The sequence below is a fragment of the Grus americana genome, chromosome 3 (genome assembly GCF_028858705.1).
Source record: "Grus americana isolate bGruAme1 chromosome 3, bGruAme1.mat, whole genome shotgun sequence".
In the NCBI taxonomy this organism is placed as follows: Eukaryota; Metazoa; Chordata; class Aves; order Gruiformes; family Gruidae; genus Grus; species Grus americana.
The window spans coordinates 86,967,723-86,983,061 of record NC_072854.1 but is presented as its reverse complement, the minus strand read 5'-3'; the positions used below and the strand labels follow the sequence as shown (position 1 = coordinate 86,983,061).

General features: G+C 43.4%; 1 protein-coding gene across 1 annotated transcript in view; it reads right to left on the bottom strand.

Moving 5' to 3' along the window:
- The window catches only part of EFCAB2 (EF-hand calcium binding domain 2), a 31,706-nt gene extending 22,311 nt beyond the window's left edge, over positions 1-9,395 (bottom strand). Inside the window, exon 1 of the mRNA XM_054821508.1 lies at positions 9,082-9,395. Coding sequence (XP_054677483.1) covers positions 9,082-9,109 — 28 coding nt within the window. The 5' untranslated portion in view covers positions 9,110-9,395. The remainder of the gene's footprint in view (positions 1-9,081) is intronic.
- Positions 9,396-15,339: the final 5,944 nt, after the last annotated feature.

Genomic DNA, 15,339 nt, shown 5'->3' with positions numbered 1-15,339 from the left:
GTGCAGGCTGGGGCCAGGACTTGGCTACAGCACTAGATTCTCCAGCTGATGAGGTGTTCTGGACCTAGCAGCACGCCCAGAAAAAGTGTCAGAAAAGAAAACCACAAGTTGGCCTAATTCAAGTTAAAATTGCAAGACATTCTGACATTTTCTAGTGCACAATTTGTAAGCCATGCTACAGCATTCCTCTTACATCTGCAAGGAAAATGGTCCGGTGGAGGCCATCACCCCCTGCCTCGCTGGTAGTAGTAGGCAGAAGCCCTTCCATCAGGAAATGACAATGCAAGCTGGATTCACACACACACAGCAGCACAGGCAGGTTTTCTGCTCTCTGACCAGCCAGGATGAGACTGTGCAGGATTACTACCTGTAAGTAGCAGGGAAATGCACAAGCGAATACTTGGCACCCAGCCCTCCTCCAGCTCCAACTTACTGTTGTTCTGCTGCTGTTCTAAGGACTGAGAGCAGTTCCACCTAGCCGCAGCCCTGAGCTCCTCCTGCCACCTCCCACAGTCCCCCTGGCTGTTGAGGGGACTGCAGTTGGAGCCCAGTGACAAGCACCTAGTTCATAGCTCTCCGTCTTGTACCTTTCCCTATAGCTACAGCTTAGAGATTTTTATCACCCTGAGTACAAAGTCTCTCTGAGCTCTGAAACAGTCAATAGTGAGAGCTAATGCCCTGACCTTCTTAAGCGCCTTACTCCTTGTATCCTAACCCACTGTCACCCCCGTATTAAATAGCACAGGGTCATGCTGTGAACAGTAACATACAGCTTATTGCCTGTATCCTCTGGAGAATACAGAACCAGAAGGAATGCATGCGGGGTATGCCCTGCGTATACCCAAACTTCAGATAAAAAGTAAGGATAATCTCTTAGAGCTTGAAAGAATCTGGAGTCATCATTACTTACAGCAGAAACACTTGGCAGTCCTCCTGAGCATCTTTCAAAATACAACAGCACCTACCCTGACCATAACAGTTTCTCTCTTCCCAGGTTTCACACAAGTCTGTTTGCCCACACTTTGTGCATTTGTTGATGCAGAGTCCTTACAGAAAAGCCAGTTTCTTTTTTTTTTTTCCCCTAGTATTTGGTCATGTGTTGAAACATATTTTTTTCCTCAAACCTGTTTTGCCTTTTCACACTGCTTGGAGGGAAGGGTTGGATGAGATGGGCCTCAAGACTCTGGGATAGGACAGTTACAGTGACCTTACAGGACAGAAAAAGCTATTGAGCCCTGGATCATAATGACACACATTTTCATTTCATAAGCTGTCAAACATTTTATGTCAGGAGTAGCTGTAACATTTTTAAAGCCACAATGAGGACACAGCATGAACTGTTCAACTATGGCTCTCAGGATTTGGCCCTGCCTGTCTTCCCAAGCGGTTGGCCATAGCCGTGCTGCTTTAGTTCCACAGGCCTCTCAACTGTTGCAGATTATTACTTTGGAAGCAGTATGTAATAAGGACTCTCAGTAAGAAACACATGTCTAAATTGGACCTAACAGGTCTCAATTATGACCTAGATTTCAGCCAACCAAGCACATCATCATTTTGCAGCTACTCAAGTGGTGGCTGAGTCTAACTTTACAAAGCCTGAGGCTTCATGAGCCAAAGCGGCAAGGTCTGAGTAATATCCCTCACCCTAAGTATTTCCATAGGTTCAGCTCTGACAGCAAGGCTCTCCTTCTGCTAGTTGGTGTCCACAGACAAGCTGCCAAACACTTGCTGTTGCACACAACTGACACTGAGCGCAGTGAAACAACATGCTTTGTCACACTAACTTGCAGAATGATGGGGGAAAATCCTTTCCCTTTGATATAAAGATTTTCTCTTCTGAGCAGAGGATGTGGAGATATGCCTCCAGTCATCCAAAGAAAGCAAGAGAGTCCCATCTATGCGTAGATCTGGATTACCTCCTATACGCCTGTGATTCACAGATAATATACAACTAATATCTTATACTTCTCTTGAGGAAAGTCATGATGTTATCCTTGCTACAGTGAAGTGAAAGAAATGCCAGCGCTTGACGCTTGTTAGCCTGCAAAAAAATAATTGTGACGCTTTTTTTAAAGTCAATATCGGCTGCATGCAGTCTCTTTTTTCATAAGGCAGAGATAAGTTCAGCATAAATCTCCATTAGGGATGTCTCGCACATCCCTGGATTCCCAACTCACAGTTGTACCAGTCAGCACTCCTGTTGCAGCTCAGAGCTGGCAAAAACAGTAATCTCCACTGTTGCAATTTGTTCCCTATCCTTCATCTCAGCCACACCTGGGATATAATGAAAGAGTTATGTCTAACCCATATTTATATTCTCTTTTACCACCACCAGCAAACTGCCCTGCCAGGATATATAGCTCTCTTGATGATGCTGAGAATCTTGCTATACCTCCAGCTGCTGCTGAAAAGGAAGAGCTTACTTAGGCTGCGACACCAGCAGAGCACAACCCATGCTGCTATGCTGTGTGGTCGCAGAAGGCATTTGTCTCCATTTTTCCCAGACTCTCCACAGTGCAGGCCCCAGAGGCAGATGGAAGAGCCACAAAGGACAACTCTGACACCCACAGCCTACAACACATACGCCCCACACCAAGCTCCATGCAGTAATGCACAGGCTGCTGTGTGCCCCACAACAGCGGCTCGCTCTGGCAATGACATGGGAAGGCCCCAACAGGGCATTCTGTACCTTGTCACCAATGGTGTGCAGGTACATCTGATTGCATGTGTGGCAGCACCGAACACCTCATAAATTGAATATGCCTGCTAAACTGCCTCTGCACACTGATTGCTCAGGTGGTCAGGAACCAGAGACTAGAATCAAGTGGATATTAGTGCTCTGAGAATTAATTTGTTTTAAACATAAGACATTACAAAGTTTAACTACAGCACCACAGTAGCATTGCTAGAATAAAGCAGTTTGTAAACTTTCTTCTTTTGAAAGAACCATAATTGTCTACAATATAATGGGAGAATGAGGGTTTTTAAGTATGACTTTTAATACATGCTATTATTCTGTAATGTATCACAAGCCCTTCAATTTACCTGACAGGGTCTCAAATGGGTTTAAAAAATACAGTTTCTAGACTGGTTGCAATTCTATCCACACTACTCTGGCTGAGGACTTTGACCAAGGAAAGGAAGACTGTTACAGTGAAACAAAATGACAAGGGATTACAGGGGTTTGCTGCAGCTGCTTGTGTTTTTAAGGAGCTGTCTTGAAAGTATCACTTACAGTGCTAAATCACTTTCTTTACATATCGTGAATGAATACAAACCTCCAATTTTCTTTTTGTTTGCCTAAGAGTAATATTCTGAATTTGAACAGCATTTCAGCTGACACATTTAAGACATTTACATTTCTCATCAATGGGGAATAAGACTTATTTCTATAACCATCTGAAGCAGGCTAAACTAAAGGAGAAAGTTGGCAAACAGGGAAAACAAGGGATACAAGCTTACAAGGGATAAATTTCAAAATTCATATCTCATTTTCAACCTGACCATCAGTAGTAATGGTCCTGAACTTCCTGTGACCTTCCACCAGCGACACAATAATCCTCATCATTTCTAAGATGGAGCTTGGTAAGCTTTTGAAGGTTGTGGTTGCATACAGCCCCAGGCTGGACTCAAGGAAATCCCTTCCAATCTTAAGTTCATGGGGCTTTCACATACTACCCACACCTATATAACATTTAACAGTAAGGATGTCACACTTCCAAAAAGTTGGGAGTCTGTACTTTCTTAAAGATGGACATTTACAAATAAAGCCCATTTATAAAAATATCTCCCGAGACCCGTCAGGTAGCACGTAATCCAACCTTAAAAGCCATGGGGGCCAGAGGTAGGTTTTGGGACCTCCTGCCCCTTCCCATGCCAATAGCTTTTACACCCGCACCAGGTAGCTGCAGACTATGTGCAGGGAGCTCCCTGCTTCCCTGGCCACCCCCAGCCCCATCTCTAACCATCCCGTGCCCTTCCCGATGCTGCTGCCGTGCTGGGCACAAAGCCCGCACAGGCTGGGCTGGACCATCGCTGCTGCAGCTACCTCTCCCCTCGGGATACCTCGCAGGATGTTTAGGAGCTATTTTCAGCTTCTCCCACACACACACCTCAACCATACCCCCATGGCAGAAACAGCAGCAGCAGCAGCTGGACTCCGCGGCAGGATTTGGCTGGGGCAGAGCAGTGATGTCACCAGCACCTCCGTCTGCATGGCCACCCCCCCGCCACCCCCCACCTGGGGGCTAAAGCCCACGGGCTCTGCTGAGCACGCTCAACAACAGGTTCGTGTCAGACCTCAGTTACCCAAAAGACCATTTCCCTTCCACAACCTTTAACCCACCACATCTTATTGCCAATAGCAATGAAGCAGTATCTATTCACAAAAAATAAAGGTACTCCTAAATTGCAAAAACCCCAGCCTCTCAGATCTCAGGATAATTAGTATGTAGACATGGAAATTCTTAATAACATGTTAACTATTGTGGGAAAGATAATTTGTGGGAGTTCTCGAGCTCCCTGTCAGCACTGCAGATCTGCTGGTTGGCATTGTTTAAAAGACAAAAAAGTTTAAAGCCTTTCTGCACACCAGCCAATTTTTTATTCAATAAGTCAGACAGAAGTAGAGCCAAACTGAAAAACTTCTGCCGTTTTATGCACCATGGAAACAAGAAACCTGTCAATCTGCAATTACCTATTCTACATCCATTTGAGCTCCTCTTTTACTGCAGGAGTATAGCCAAAAGGATCCGATCTACAGACTGCATTTGTCCATGGGAGATGGATATAATTTTTGTTTCAGCCTCAAATAAGTACAAATATTAAAACATAACTCAGACTGATGTCAAGGTGCATGTTAAACTGCATTACAGTCTAATAAAAGTTATAAACTCTTTTTCTCATGCAATTTCTCACAGCAATGTCAACAAAAGGACATAAAAATATTCATAGTGTTCATCTGTAAATTCCACTGTGATAAAACTGCACACTGATTTCCTAAGTGATCTCATATATTCAGATTTTCTTCTAGAGCTGAAATATTCCCTGCTTGAGCCCTATGAAAGCTACTTATTTTTAACAACTCATACTAACTTTGTATTTTTTTCTGTAAATGAAACACTGCCACTTTTAAAATTAGAGATAATTTGCCTGATAGACTACGTTAGCCTGAAGGTTTATTGTGAGTGCTTAATCCATAGCTTTTGTACCTTTCAAATGCTGATGCTTATTTGTGAAACCCTCAAAATTACGTTTTAAAATCCTCAATATAGCAAGACCCTTAAATGTACTCATGTGCTTAAGCATCATGTGCATCATATTATCCCATTCAGCAGGATTCCCCAAAGCCATACACAGCTTAAGCGCTTTTCTGTGTCAGGTTTGAAACTCTCATGTTAATTAAGTGCGCCCCGAGCAGAATTAATGGTTACAACTGCTTACAGTGCTCGTAGCAACTACTAGGCTCTCTAAGCTTGGACTCACAACTTTATTAAAACAGAATGAGCAGTGTTAGCATATTTTCAACGTTTCTAGCAATACAGAATGCAGGCAGAGCCAGGTGACATGGAGTGGGAAGGTTTAGATCCTGCCTCCAGAGGCAGAAGGATTTGGCAGGGCAGGTGAAGCAGGGGCAACTCTGCTTCTTTGCAAGAGGGTGGTAGTTGAATAGGATATGTAGCTAGTTCTTACCAAATTTGACTCCAGTAAATCTCTGATTTCCCCAACGTGCCAGGCAGCACACCAGGGCACGTAAAGAACAGATATATACGTATAATTGAACACACTGCTACCATACTTACATAAGGCATGAAAATTGGAGTGAAAACTCTTTCCCATCTCCACTAACAACCTCCATATGACTGTTTCATAAGTGGGGAAAAGGATCTGTGAGGCCTGATTACATATCACAGCTGTAACTCAAACTACCCAGAACAACTACCAATCATTTACCAGAGAAAACCACCATCACAGAACGGCTATTCTCCATCTCCACAGGTCTTTGCGTCAGAATCAGGTATCTTTCTGGAGGACATCTGTTATCCAGAACTAGTTATTCAGTTTCATATGGGCATAAGTGGGTTAAACAGGAGCTCAGACTATTTAATATACTTCCTTTTGGATTAAAATTCATGACATTAATTGCATTTTAAATATGTGCTAACTGGCACAAAGAATATGGTCTTAGAAAAACTCTAATACTGATCAATTACATAACATTACCATAATGATATAGGAACACTGAGCGTTCTCTCCTTTATGTACTTTCATGTGATTTCTTACATCCCAGCTGGAGAAAAATATGCCTTGTCTTCTGTCTAGTTCCACTTCAGGCACTACCAGTCTGACATTTTGCTTTCAGGTTCTGGTAACATCAGTATTGAGATCAGAGATATTAAAACTTAGAAAAACTGACATGTTATGTCAAATTACAAAGAAAGTATCTGAGAGCAAATGGAAGGACAGACTGAATTAAGTAGCAGAAAAAGGGAAAGAAACAGAATGATCGGAGAGAAGATACGGACAAATACACGGAAGAGAAAGATTAAGGAAACAGTCTAGCGTAATCAGATGGGTATGAAGAAAAAACATTAAACGATGTTGAAAACACAAATGTAGGGATATAAATTCATCCATAAAACATGGAGCTACAGATAGCATGGGCGTGATCCCATTAACATTTATGCACATGCACGATTTTATTCACAAGAATTGCATCAGAGTGTAATACTCATGTGAGTAGCATGATGTACAAGAGGTGGCAGGATTTGGCCTTTCACCAGTTTTCCTTGTGTGCATCATGTACATCTGTAAAACATTTAAGCAGGCATTTTAACTTTGAAGAAGACAAAACTTGAAACAAATAGGACCTATGGGAAACCTTTACCATGAAAGCTGGTGGAACTGCAGTTCTACAAAGAACCGAGAGCAATACCCTGAAGACTAATTATTTGGCAATACAACTAATGTTATTGTTCTGTGTGAAGCATAGTAAAGTAAAAGTTGCAGTTTGCATAGATGTGGAATGCTTGTCAGAAGAAAGCATGATTGATGCGTGAATCCGGAATCGGGGAATCCTCATTAACCCTCTAACTGCTATCTGCAAGAAGGCTAATAGCAACTCTGAAATGGGTGTAAGCGACTTACTCTTATGGGATTGCTTCTGCAGTTTAATGAGACACTGACTGTTAGCTTACCTCAACTGTGTTTATAATAACGAGACACGTTTATAAGGCAATAAGTAACTGGTTTGCCTAATAACAGACTATGATTCTCATGAGCGATGGAAGGTAAGTCAGATGCCTCGTCCATGTGAGACAGGTTATTGTCCTTCTACAGCTAGGAAACCAAAGCCCAGGCATATGTCGCTTTCCATGACCCATTGGGAAGACTGGTAGGGTCAGGAATGGAGTTTATGGGTCAAGGTTGTTTAGGACGACAGCACAATATTCCTCTAGAAGATGACATTTGATACTCTTACTGGGAATAGTGTTTTACAGGATGCTAAAAAACATGAAGTGCAAGGGAAAAAAAAACAAAACAACAAGAGAGTCTGTTTTCAGTAATACAGTAATTAAACTTCTTACGTTGTCACTTTGAAAGTACAAAAGCGGCATTAAAAGCCATTAATCAAGCAATCAAAAAACCCATGACCTTCCTTCTCCAAGAGTTTCTGCCTGTGGCTTGACAAAATGGTGCAAAATCTCACTATCATACATATGGGTGCCCAAAATATATGGAGCCAGAACTTCCCAATATTACTGTTATCCTGCCAGAACACCAGATTCCCTCTTCTCAGATGGTTCGGCAGACTTCTAGGCTGTTATCCTATCATCTCTATCCACCCCTGCCAGCACTGTGCCTCAGCTTCATTTGCAAAACTGGAAAGACGCAAAAAATATGCTTTCACGAGACTAAACAAAAAACAATATAAAAGAAATATTGCTTTTAGAACAGTCCTCACTGAGGCTACATCAGTCTTATTTCTTAATTTCTGCAGGATCTATACTGCAAAGTGCATGCTAGAAATACTTCTACCAAAATCAAATTACTCATTCAGCACCATCCACAGCAACTATTTATATAGGATTTTTCTATGGACTATATCGGGTTTTTGTTAAATAATATGAAATAATCCATTATTTAGATTACTTCAAATACAATGTTCAGAATTTGCAAACTATTACAACACACACAAGTTAACTTATGGAAAGGACAGATTTTAGAAGTCACAATATTGTGAGTTTTCCAGAAAGCACGTTTTCCTTGAAACAATACTTGAATATCCTTGCAGGAGGAATTACCTTTAGCATGTAAAATATAATTTCTGGCAACGCTCCCTAAAGTAGAACGGGCTTGCCTCTAAAAATAAGCCATGGTGCTATCGGCAGCACAGATTACTTTTTCCTGGCAGAGAGAGCCTGATGCATCCCGAAATGACTGCAATGGGGGGACGACCAACTGCCTCCAGCAGCTGGTTCAGCCATCCCGGCTGCCCTGGAAGCCACCCCACGCGGTGATGAGGCGTTGGGCCCTGCCGCCATCAGCTCTGGGTGCTCCCTGCGAGGCGGTAACACAACCATAAGGCTGCCAGCACCTGTGGCCATCGCCTGCGGGTGGCATTGACTGCAGCTGGTGACATCGCAGCGAGCAGCTGGTGGCATCCCCCGTGACAGGGAGGCCTGGGGAGGAGACCCTCGCCCTGAGGCAGGGCAGGCCTGAGGTGGATGGAGGCAGTGGGCTGGCCGCCTTGAGTGGGATGGGGGGCAAGGGGTGTCTTTGTACGTGTGTGAAAACATGTATGAGTGCGTGCATTCATACATATACATATACACACACATATATGCATACATGCACACACATAGACATATATATATATACACACACACATGTCTCAGTGCGTGTCCGTTTGCCACCCCGGCAGCAGCCCCGGGAAGGGCAGACACTACCAGTCGCCGCCTCTCCCGCCGCCGGACGCCGCGGCGGGCCCCACTCGGCCGGTGCCCGGCGGCGGCCCGTCCCCCGCGCCAGCCCTCCCGCACCCCCCGCAGAGCTGGAGGCCCCGGCCCGGTCCGGCCTTACCCTCGCCGCTCCCCTCCTTCTCCGCCATGGCAGCAGCCCCGCGCCGTCGCCATGGCGACGCGGGCCTGGCCGGGCTCTCTCCTGCCGCCGGCTTTCCTCGCAGCCGCCGCGGCTCCCCGCGAGCGGGCGCGGCGAGGCCGGGCCGAACTGACAGACGCAGCCACCTTCCCTCCACCCTGGAAAAGCTCTTCGCTGGCGGCCTTCGCGGCCTGCTAACGTAAAAAGCAAATGGAAGATGATGGAAGTAGTCTGCTGGGGGCTCTGCGTGCCGGGCCTCGAGTACTGCGCTGGGCAGGGGAGCCGCGGCTGCAGTCACCCCGAGACGTCGATCAAGCCCAAAATTTGGATCCCTGCGCGGAGGCCCCAGCCCCTGCCTGCTCCCCAGGCCACAGGGCCCCGGCCACCCCACGCTGGGGTTCAGGGTGTCGCTCCCCGTTGTGCTAAAGCGAGGGAAAAGGAGACCAACGCCCACGTGTGGGCTGTGAGGCAGGGGCCCGCGGCCTCCACACCCCGGCCTTGCAGCCAGGCCCCCTGCGAGCCCCTTCAACCTCCCACTCCACAGCACTCCGTTTCTCTTAAAAATAGATTTTGCCCCGCAATTGCAGAGATTTCCATGTATCTGAGCTTCAGAAAGTGAAAGAACATTTTATTCTAAATATCCTCGTGCCGAAACAGCTAAAATATTCTGTCTTAGAGATATTAAATAAAACCGTGCAGTTTAAATTTAGCTGTGTGTTTTAGCAGACCTGCTTGCGATACATGGTTCTGACTCTAAAACAACTGTGACAGTAGAGAAAATATAAATATTAATATTCCAGCAAGATACAACCATACATGCATACAAAATAAATATTTATGAAATTCCTAGAACTAAAACCTTGGCCACAGCAGGTGCTTGTTTGTCAGATGCTAAATTTTTGCAAAGCCCGTGTGGATGACTCCTCCTCATCCCCACCTCTCAAACAAACAGTTAGGACGTGCTCAGTATTCGTGGAAGCCTGAAATTTTAAAAAATGCATTGAAAGCAAATGGGGCTTCTTTGCTTTAAAAACACCGCTTTTTTATAACATTTTAACATTTGCTATTTGCCTTTCAGCCACTTATTTCTGTGTTTTTATTGAACATGGCTCAGGGTAAAGAGGGTGTAATAGATACCCAAGAGAATACATTTTTACTCTGTTGGGAAAACAGCTGATTATGCTCTCTAACAAAGCTGATCCCTCTGAAAGCTTATCTACAGACTTCAACAGTATTAAAGTAACTAAATATTTCAGATTACATGTTTGACTACAGGAGTAACACGGATTTGTTTCCTTTCAAATTGATAACAGAAGTTTTGATGAGAACAGCATGGCAGCCAAAGTTAGAGGATGCAGCAGCAGCAGAAGGAAAGGCCCTTCTCTTTCAGTCTTGCAGGGGTCCCATTTCTTATTCCCTGAACCCCTCCACACACAAAACCTTTGTCTTTCCTGGTTGTAGATCCTGGTGGTGGTGGTAGATCAGCCGCATGTTTGAAACTGAAGTGTGAAATACGTTGCCTGCCAAGCACAGAGCTTTCTTATCGGTTCCTTCCCCTACCCCAGTTGTGGAATTTCATGTTCTTTAATAATGTGCTCTGGTATTAGATATCTTATGTCATTTTCTGGATCATCTGATTCATCATAGGACGTTTAGAGCTCTTCTACAAATGCTACATTAATTCAAAGTGTTTACCAGATTTCCCTAATAAATGCTTTCAAAAATCCTGTTCCAGTCACTCAGGTTTTCATGCCAAATCTACACCCAAAATATGAACAACATTCAGCTTTAAAATAGATACAAATATTGCCTAACATGCGAATTTCTTGAGATTCATGTGTTTTTACAGTAGCCTTTGACTTGAAGTGAGTCACTGCAAATACATGATAACACAGCAACTCCACTCAGGCCACTACTTTTAACATCTCCCCAGCAATTTCACCAGGGCTTGCACTTGGCTTTCCTCACCACCCTTTCCTATTTGACACACGCTTGTCTTTATTTCCTCCAAGAGGGACAGTAACGAAAGCGGTGTGTAAAAGCCGATCAAGAAAGGGGAAATTGTGAAGTATGCAACAGCCATTACAGGTTTTGTATGCCAAAAAATGACCCATTGTAGCAGCTGACTCCAGCCCTCACGAGCTGCTACAGTAGCTCCTCGGGGAGAGCATTGTTCCAAGGATATAAAAGTATTGGTCAAATCTTGGATGTTTGTACTTGTTAAGTTTGATACCTTTAGCCTAGCTGCAAGAATCTCGTGTGACCTACAGCTAATACTAATTTCAGCAAACAGTTATTTTGCGCCGTCCTGCCCATGTTGTTGAGTTTCCACTCAGGAGAATTACTGTAAATCAAAGGGCTTCTTTTACATCGCCTGCTCCAGCCTGGAGTTTCCTTTTGCTTTGCATAGCTTTCAGCCAAGTGTCAGCACCTGTTTCCCCTTCTTCCCCCAATTCCTGACACACGGGGCTTTGGTGTCTTGCCTGTCTCCAGGAGCAGAACAAAATATGGAATGAGAAAGCACTTCAAAATGAGAACTCGCTGCTTTAAAATTTCCTGGCAACATATCTTGAAAAAAATCTATGTAGGAAAAAAATGCTAACAATGATAATGCAGATCAAATATTGGACCTGAACCACATGACTGTTTCCCTTCTAACTTAATGCACAGACATCTCAAACCAAGGGTATGAGTGGGCTGAAACAACTAATCGCATTTTGGCACAGACAAGTACAAAAGGAAACCCAGAGCTACTAATTCAACAGCTTGAAATATCAGCTGCTGCATGCGAGATCTTTAAAGAGCTCCTCTGAAGAGAACATACCCTTTTAAACTTGTAATTTTTCATTTTAAAAATGTCAGAAAATATCTCAGGGAAAAATAGGGAAGAAACCAGCATTGTTGATATAAAGCCTGAATCCACTGAAGTCTAATAAACATAAGATACCCTTGCCTCTGCACCTAATTTTGTCACATACATTCCTCTCAGCTATCAGGGTCCTATCACACATTTTGTATATTTTCCATGCATATGTTCGGAAATTTTGTTCAGCAACAAAAAACAGCTCTAAAATGGGAGAAGTGATGTAAAGGATAAAGCAGTTCAAGGAGGTATAATAACATCCTACAAAGCAGTCTCCTCCTGCAGTTTCAGGTTTTCAGCATTTGACATATCTTTTCTCTGAACATGTGCTGAAGACCTTCAGTATGGAACTCCTTCCGTGGGTCCTTGGGGACCATATTACTGAAAACACGAGGAAGCATATTCATTTGCAGGAGTCTGCCTGTAACTCCCCTGTAGCTAAATGGGTACAGCCCTGCCACTCAGGAGGCTGTTTCTGTGTCGCAGTGCCCTTTTTCACCAATATAACATGAAGGACCCAAGTGCATTTGGTATCTCCATTCCACTTCTCTGGGATCAGCAGCTGATTTGAGTGACTCAGAAACAGCTTCTTCAAAACGGTATTAGTATTACCTAAACATTATCTGTTCACCCAAATGATACACAGCAACCAGATAAAAATGAGAAAAAGACTCCATCATTCCTTGCCTGTACTGTATCTTTCCCTTCAGATTTTGGGTAAAATACTCTGAGAGCAGCTACCTTGTTCCTTGATGTGTGGGAGGGAAGGCAGCTTCTCTTCTGTCTTGTTCTCTTTGTTACTGCAGACTTTAATCCTATGCTTGGACCAGATGAAGAGAAGCCTAACAGAGTGAGTAGAGACAGACAAAAAGGCATGCCCACCATTATTGGCTCTACCATTGACCTCTTCCAGACTGCTGGTATTTTCATATCAACCTTATCTGTCACCATTTTGTTTTCTTTTTGAAAAATAAAAGTCTTCCTGCTCTGACCTACAGAACAACAAAAAGCACATAAATTGGCAAGGGAATTCCTTTATTTTTCATACAGGTAATGAATCTGAAAGCCCAAAATCTGATCTCTTAAATAAAATGTCAGAGGGTATGAGTCCATGAGACATGGGGAGTTCACCAATGCTGAAAGGGCAGCTCTTTCTTCAAGTTTTGTCTTTCCTTCTCTACTGCTGGCTGCACATCCCCCTTCTACCTTGTGCTGGCTTCACCATTCACTGAGAGCAGATATGAGTCACTGAACTAGTAGAAAAACAATCTATCAAAAAGTAAATAGTTTTCTGCCACGTTAAGAAATTCGGTAAAGGGTCCAACAAGCATCTGGATCAGCACAGCCAGGAAGTTGGACCATTCGAACTGAGGGAGAAAGGCAGGAAGGGTGAGATATTCTTTTAGAGGCAGAAAGCTCAGTGGTGGCTGAGTCTGTAAGTAAAACTCAGAAGGAGAGAAGGAAGGGAAAAAGAATAGTTTTGAAGGCCACTTAGAAAAGCAGCATCTCAAATCCTTCTCGGTCCATGGGATGGCATTGGAGCTATCCTGGCAAATATCTCTTGCTGCTCAGCTCATATACAGCTCTGATCCTATGGATCTTTAGCAGCTCCTGTCCAGCTTCAAAAAAGCTGCATTTGAGAAAAATTGTCTGAACATGCATTAAAAATGAGTTACTGGGAAAAAGGAAGCATTTCTTTCCCTCAGCAATATTCCTCAGTGTCAAGGAGCTACAGGCAGGGCTTAGCCTCTGGGACTACGTCTAAAGAGCTGCAGCAGAAAAGAGCTCTCACTTTTATATGTAAGTGCCACGATGCTGTTCCCCATCCCGCCCAGGCACAGAAACGGCCCTAGAGATCCACATATTTTAACCTTCAGCCTTTATTACCATTAATTATATCTAGAAGTGAAGCAAGGATCGCCGAGAACACTGTGGCAGGAACAAAACACAATCATCCATCTGCCTAGCAACACAGGTTGCCATGAGTACTTCTCCCCATGCTCCACAGCCAGCAGGGTCTCACCACTCAACACTGAGCCAAGTTCAAGGGCCCCATCCTGGTAAAGAAAGCCTGCTTCCTTGAATGAAGACCTTGGTTTCCATATCCAAGACACCTGTGTTCCTCTGGAGCCTAGAAGGTGTCAGCCAGCAGCCTGATATTTAGGAATGAGGGACTTCTGGAGCAGCAAGACGTCTTCAGTGGAACTGCTCTTGCAAGAGACAAAAGCAATGATGTTGGCAACATGAATGCAAACTCCATTCTTCACTTCTCTGTTTCTTTTGAAAAAGTTCTTTGCACATGTTTCAGTACCGTGCCAAAAATTCCCCATATAATATACTATCAAATCACTGAATTTACGCACTTGGGAAGAAAAGAAGAAAAATCCATGAGTGGTACTGAATATATGGAAATACTCTTTCATGTCTCTTGCTCAGGAAATCCTTGAATCCCAAAGCATTTGTAGGAGGCTGAGAAAGTATTCAAGATATATCCATTTCCCTGGTTCTCCACTGAGCTCCTGCTTTAGGCCTCACTAGGAGAAAGGATGCTCAGAGAGAGGGACCTTTGATATGATCCAGAAAGCTTGTTCTGGTGTTCTTAAAAATCAAAAGACTCTTTGGTTGTTGTTTAATATTTAAGGGAGGCCCTCTAATAATGTAGTTATCCAGAAGCTGTGTAAAAATAGATGTATGAGAAAACCACAAAATCGTAGATTTCAGACTGACATTTGGACAATCACAATTGAATGGGAATATTGAACACTGGCATTATGTTCATGTTACCAATATTGTGAATCGAGCCTTTAAATAAAGCTCTTATTTCATTGTTTGTTATAATGATAACATGCAATTTAAGGGTATAAAGGCCATAGCGTGGGTAAATTGGCCCAAAGTACATTTTACAAAGGTATTGCTGCACTCACTAGGTTAGTAATAACCAAAATCAAAATGGACCTGGGTATAAGAAAACCCATCAATTTAAGCACTTAATATTTTTCCTGTTTTCTTTAGAATGCGAGTTTTCATTTATTAAAAGAAATTCTAGACCATCTGCTTGTGAAGATAATGTTTGGAGAATTTATGTAGCATTATTCTTTTAAATCTATGGTAGGACAGTAAGGGAGAAAATCATATTCTATAACACATCCCATTAACTTAATGTGTTCAGGATTTCACTTTACAAGTCTGACCCCACTACCTGCTCATGTTACCTTGAGAATTGCAGTGGGAATAAGGTTAAAATCTGTGGGACTGATCTTAATTTGACTCACAATTTATTCATCTCCACTGACAGACATGGCACAGGATTAAGACTAGTGTTATAGCATAAGCATCACCTCAATGCTCCTTCATCACAGGGTTTTTTTATTCAGAGA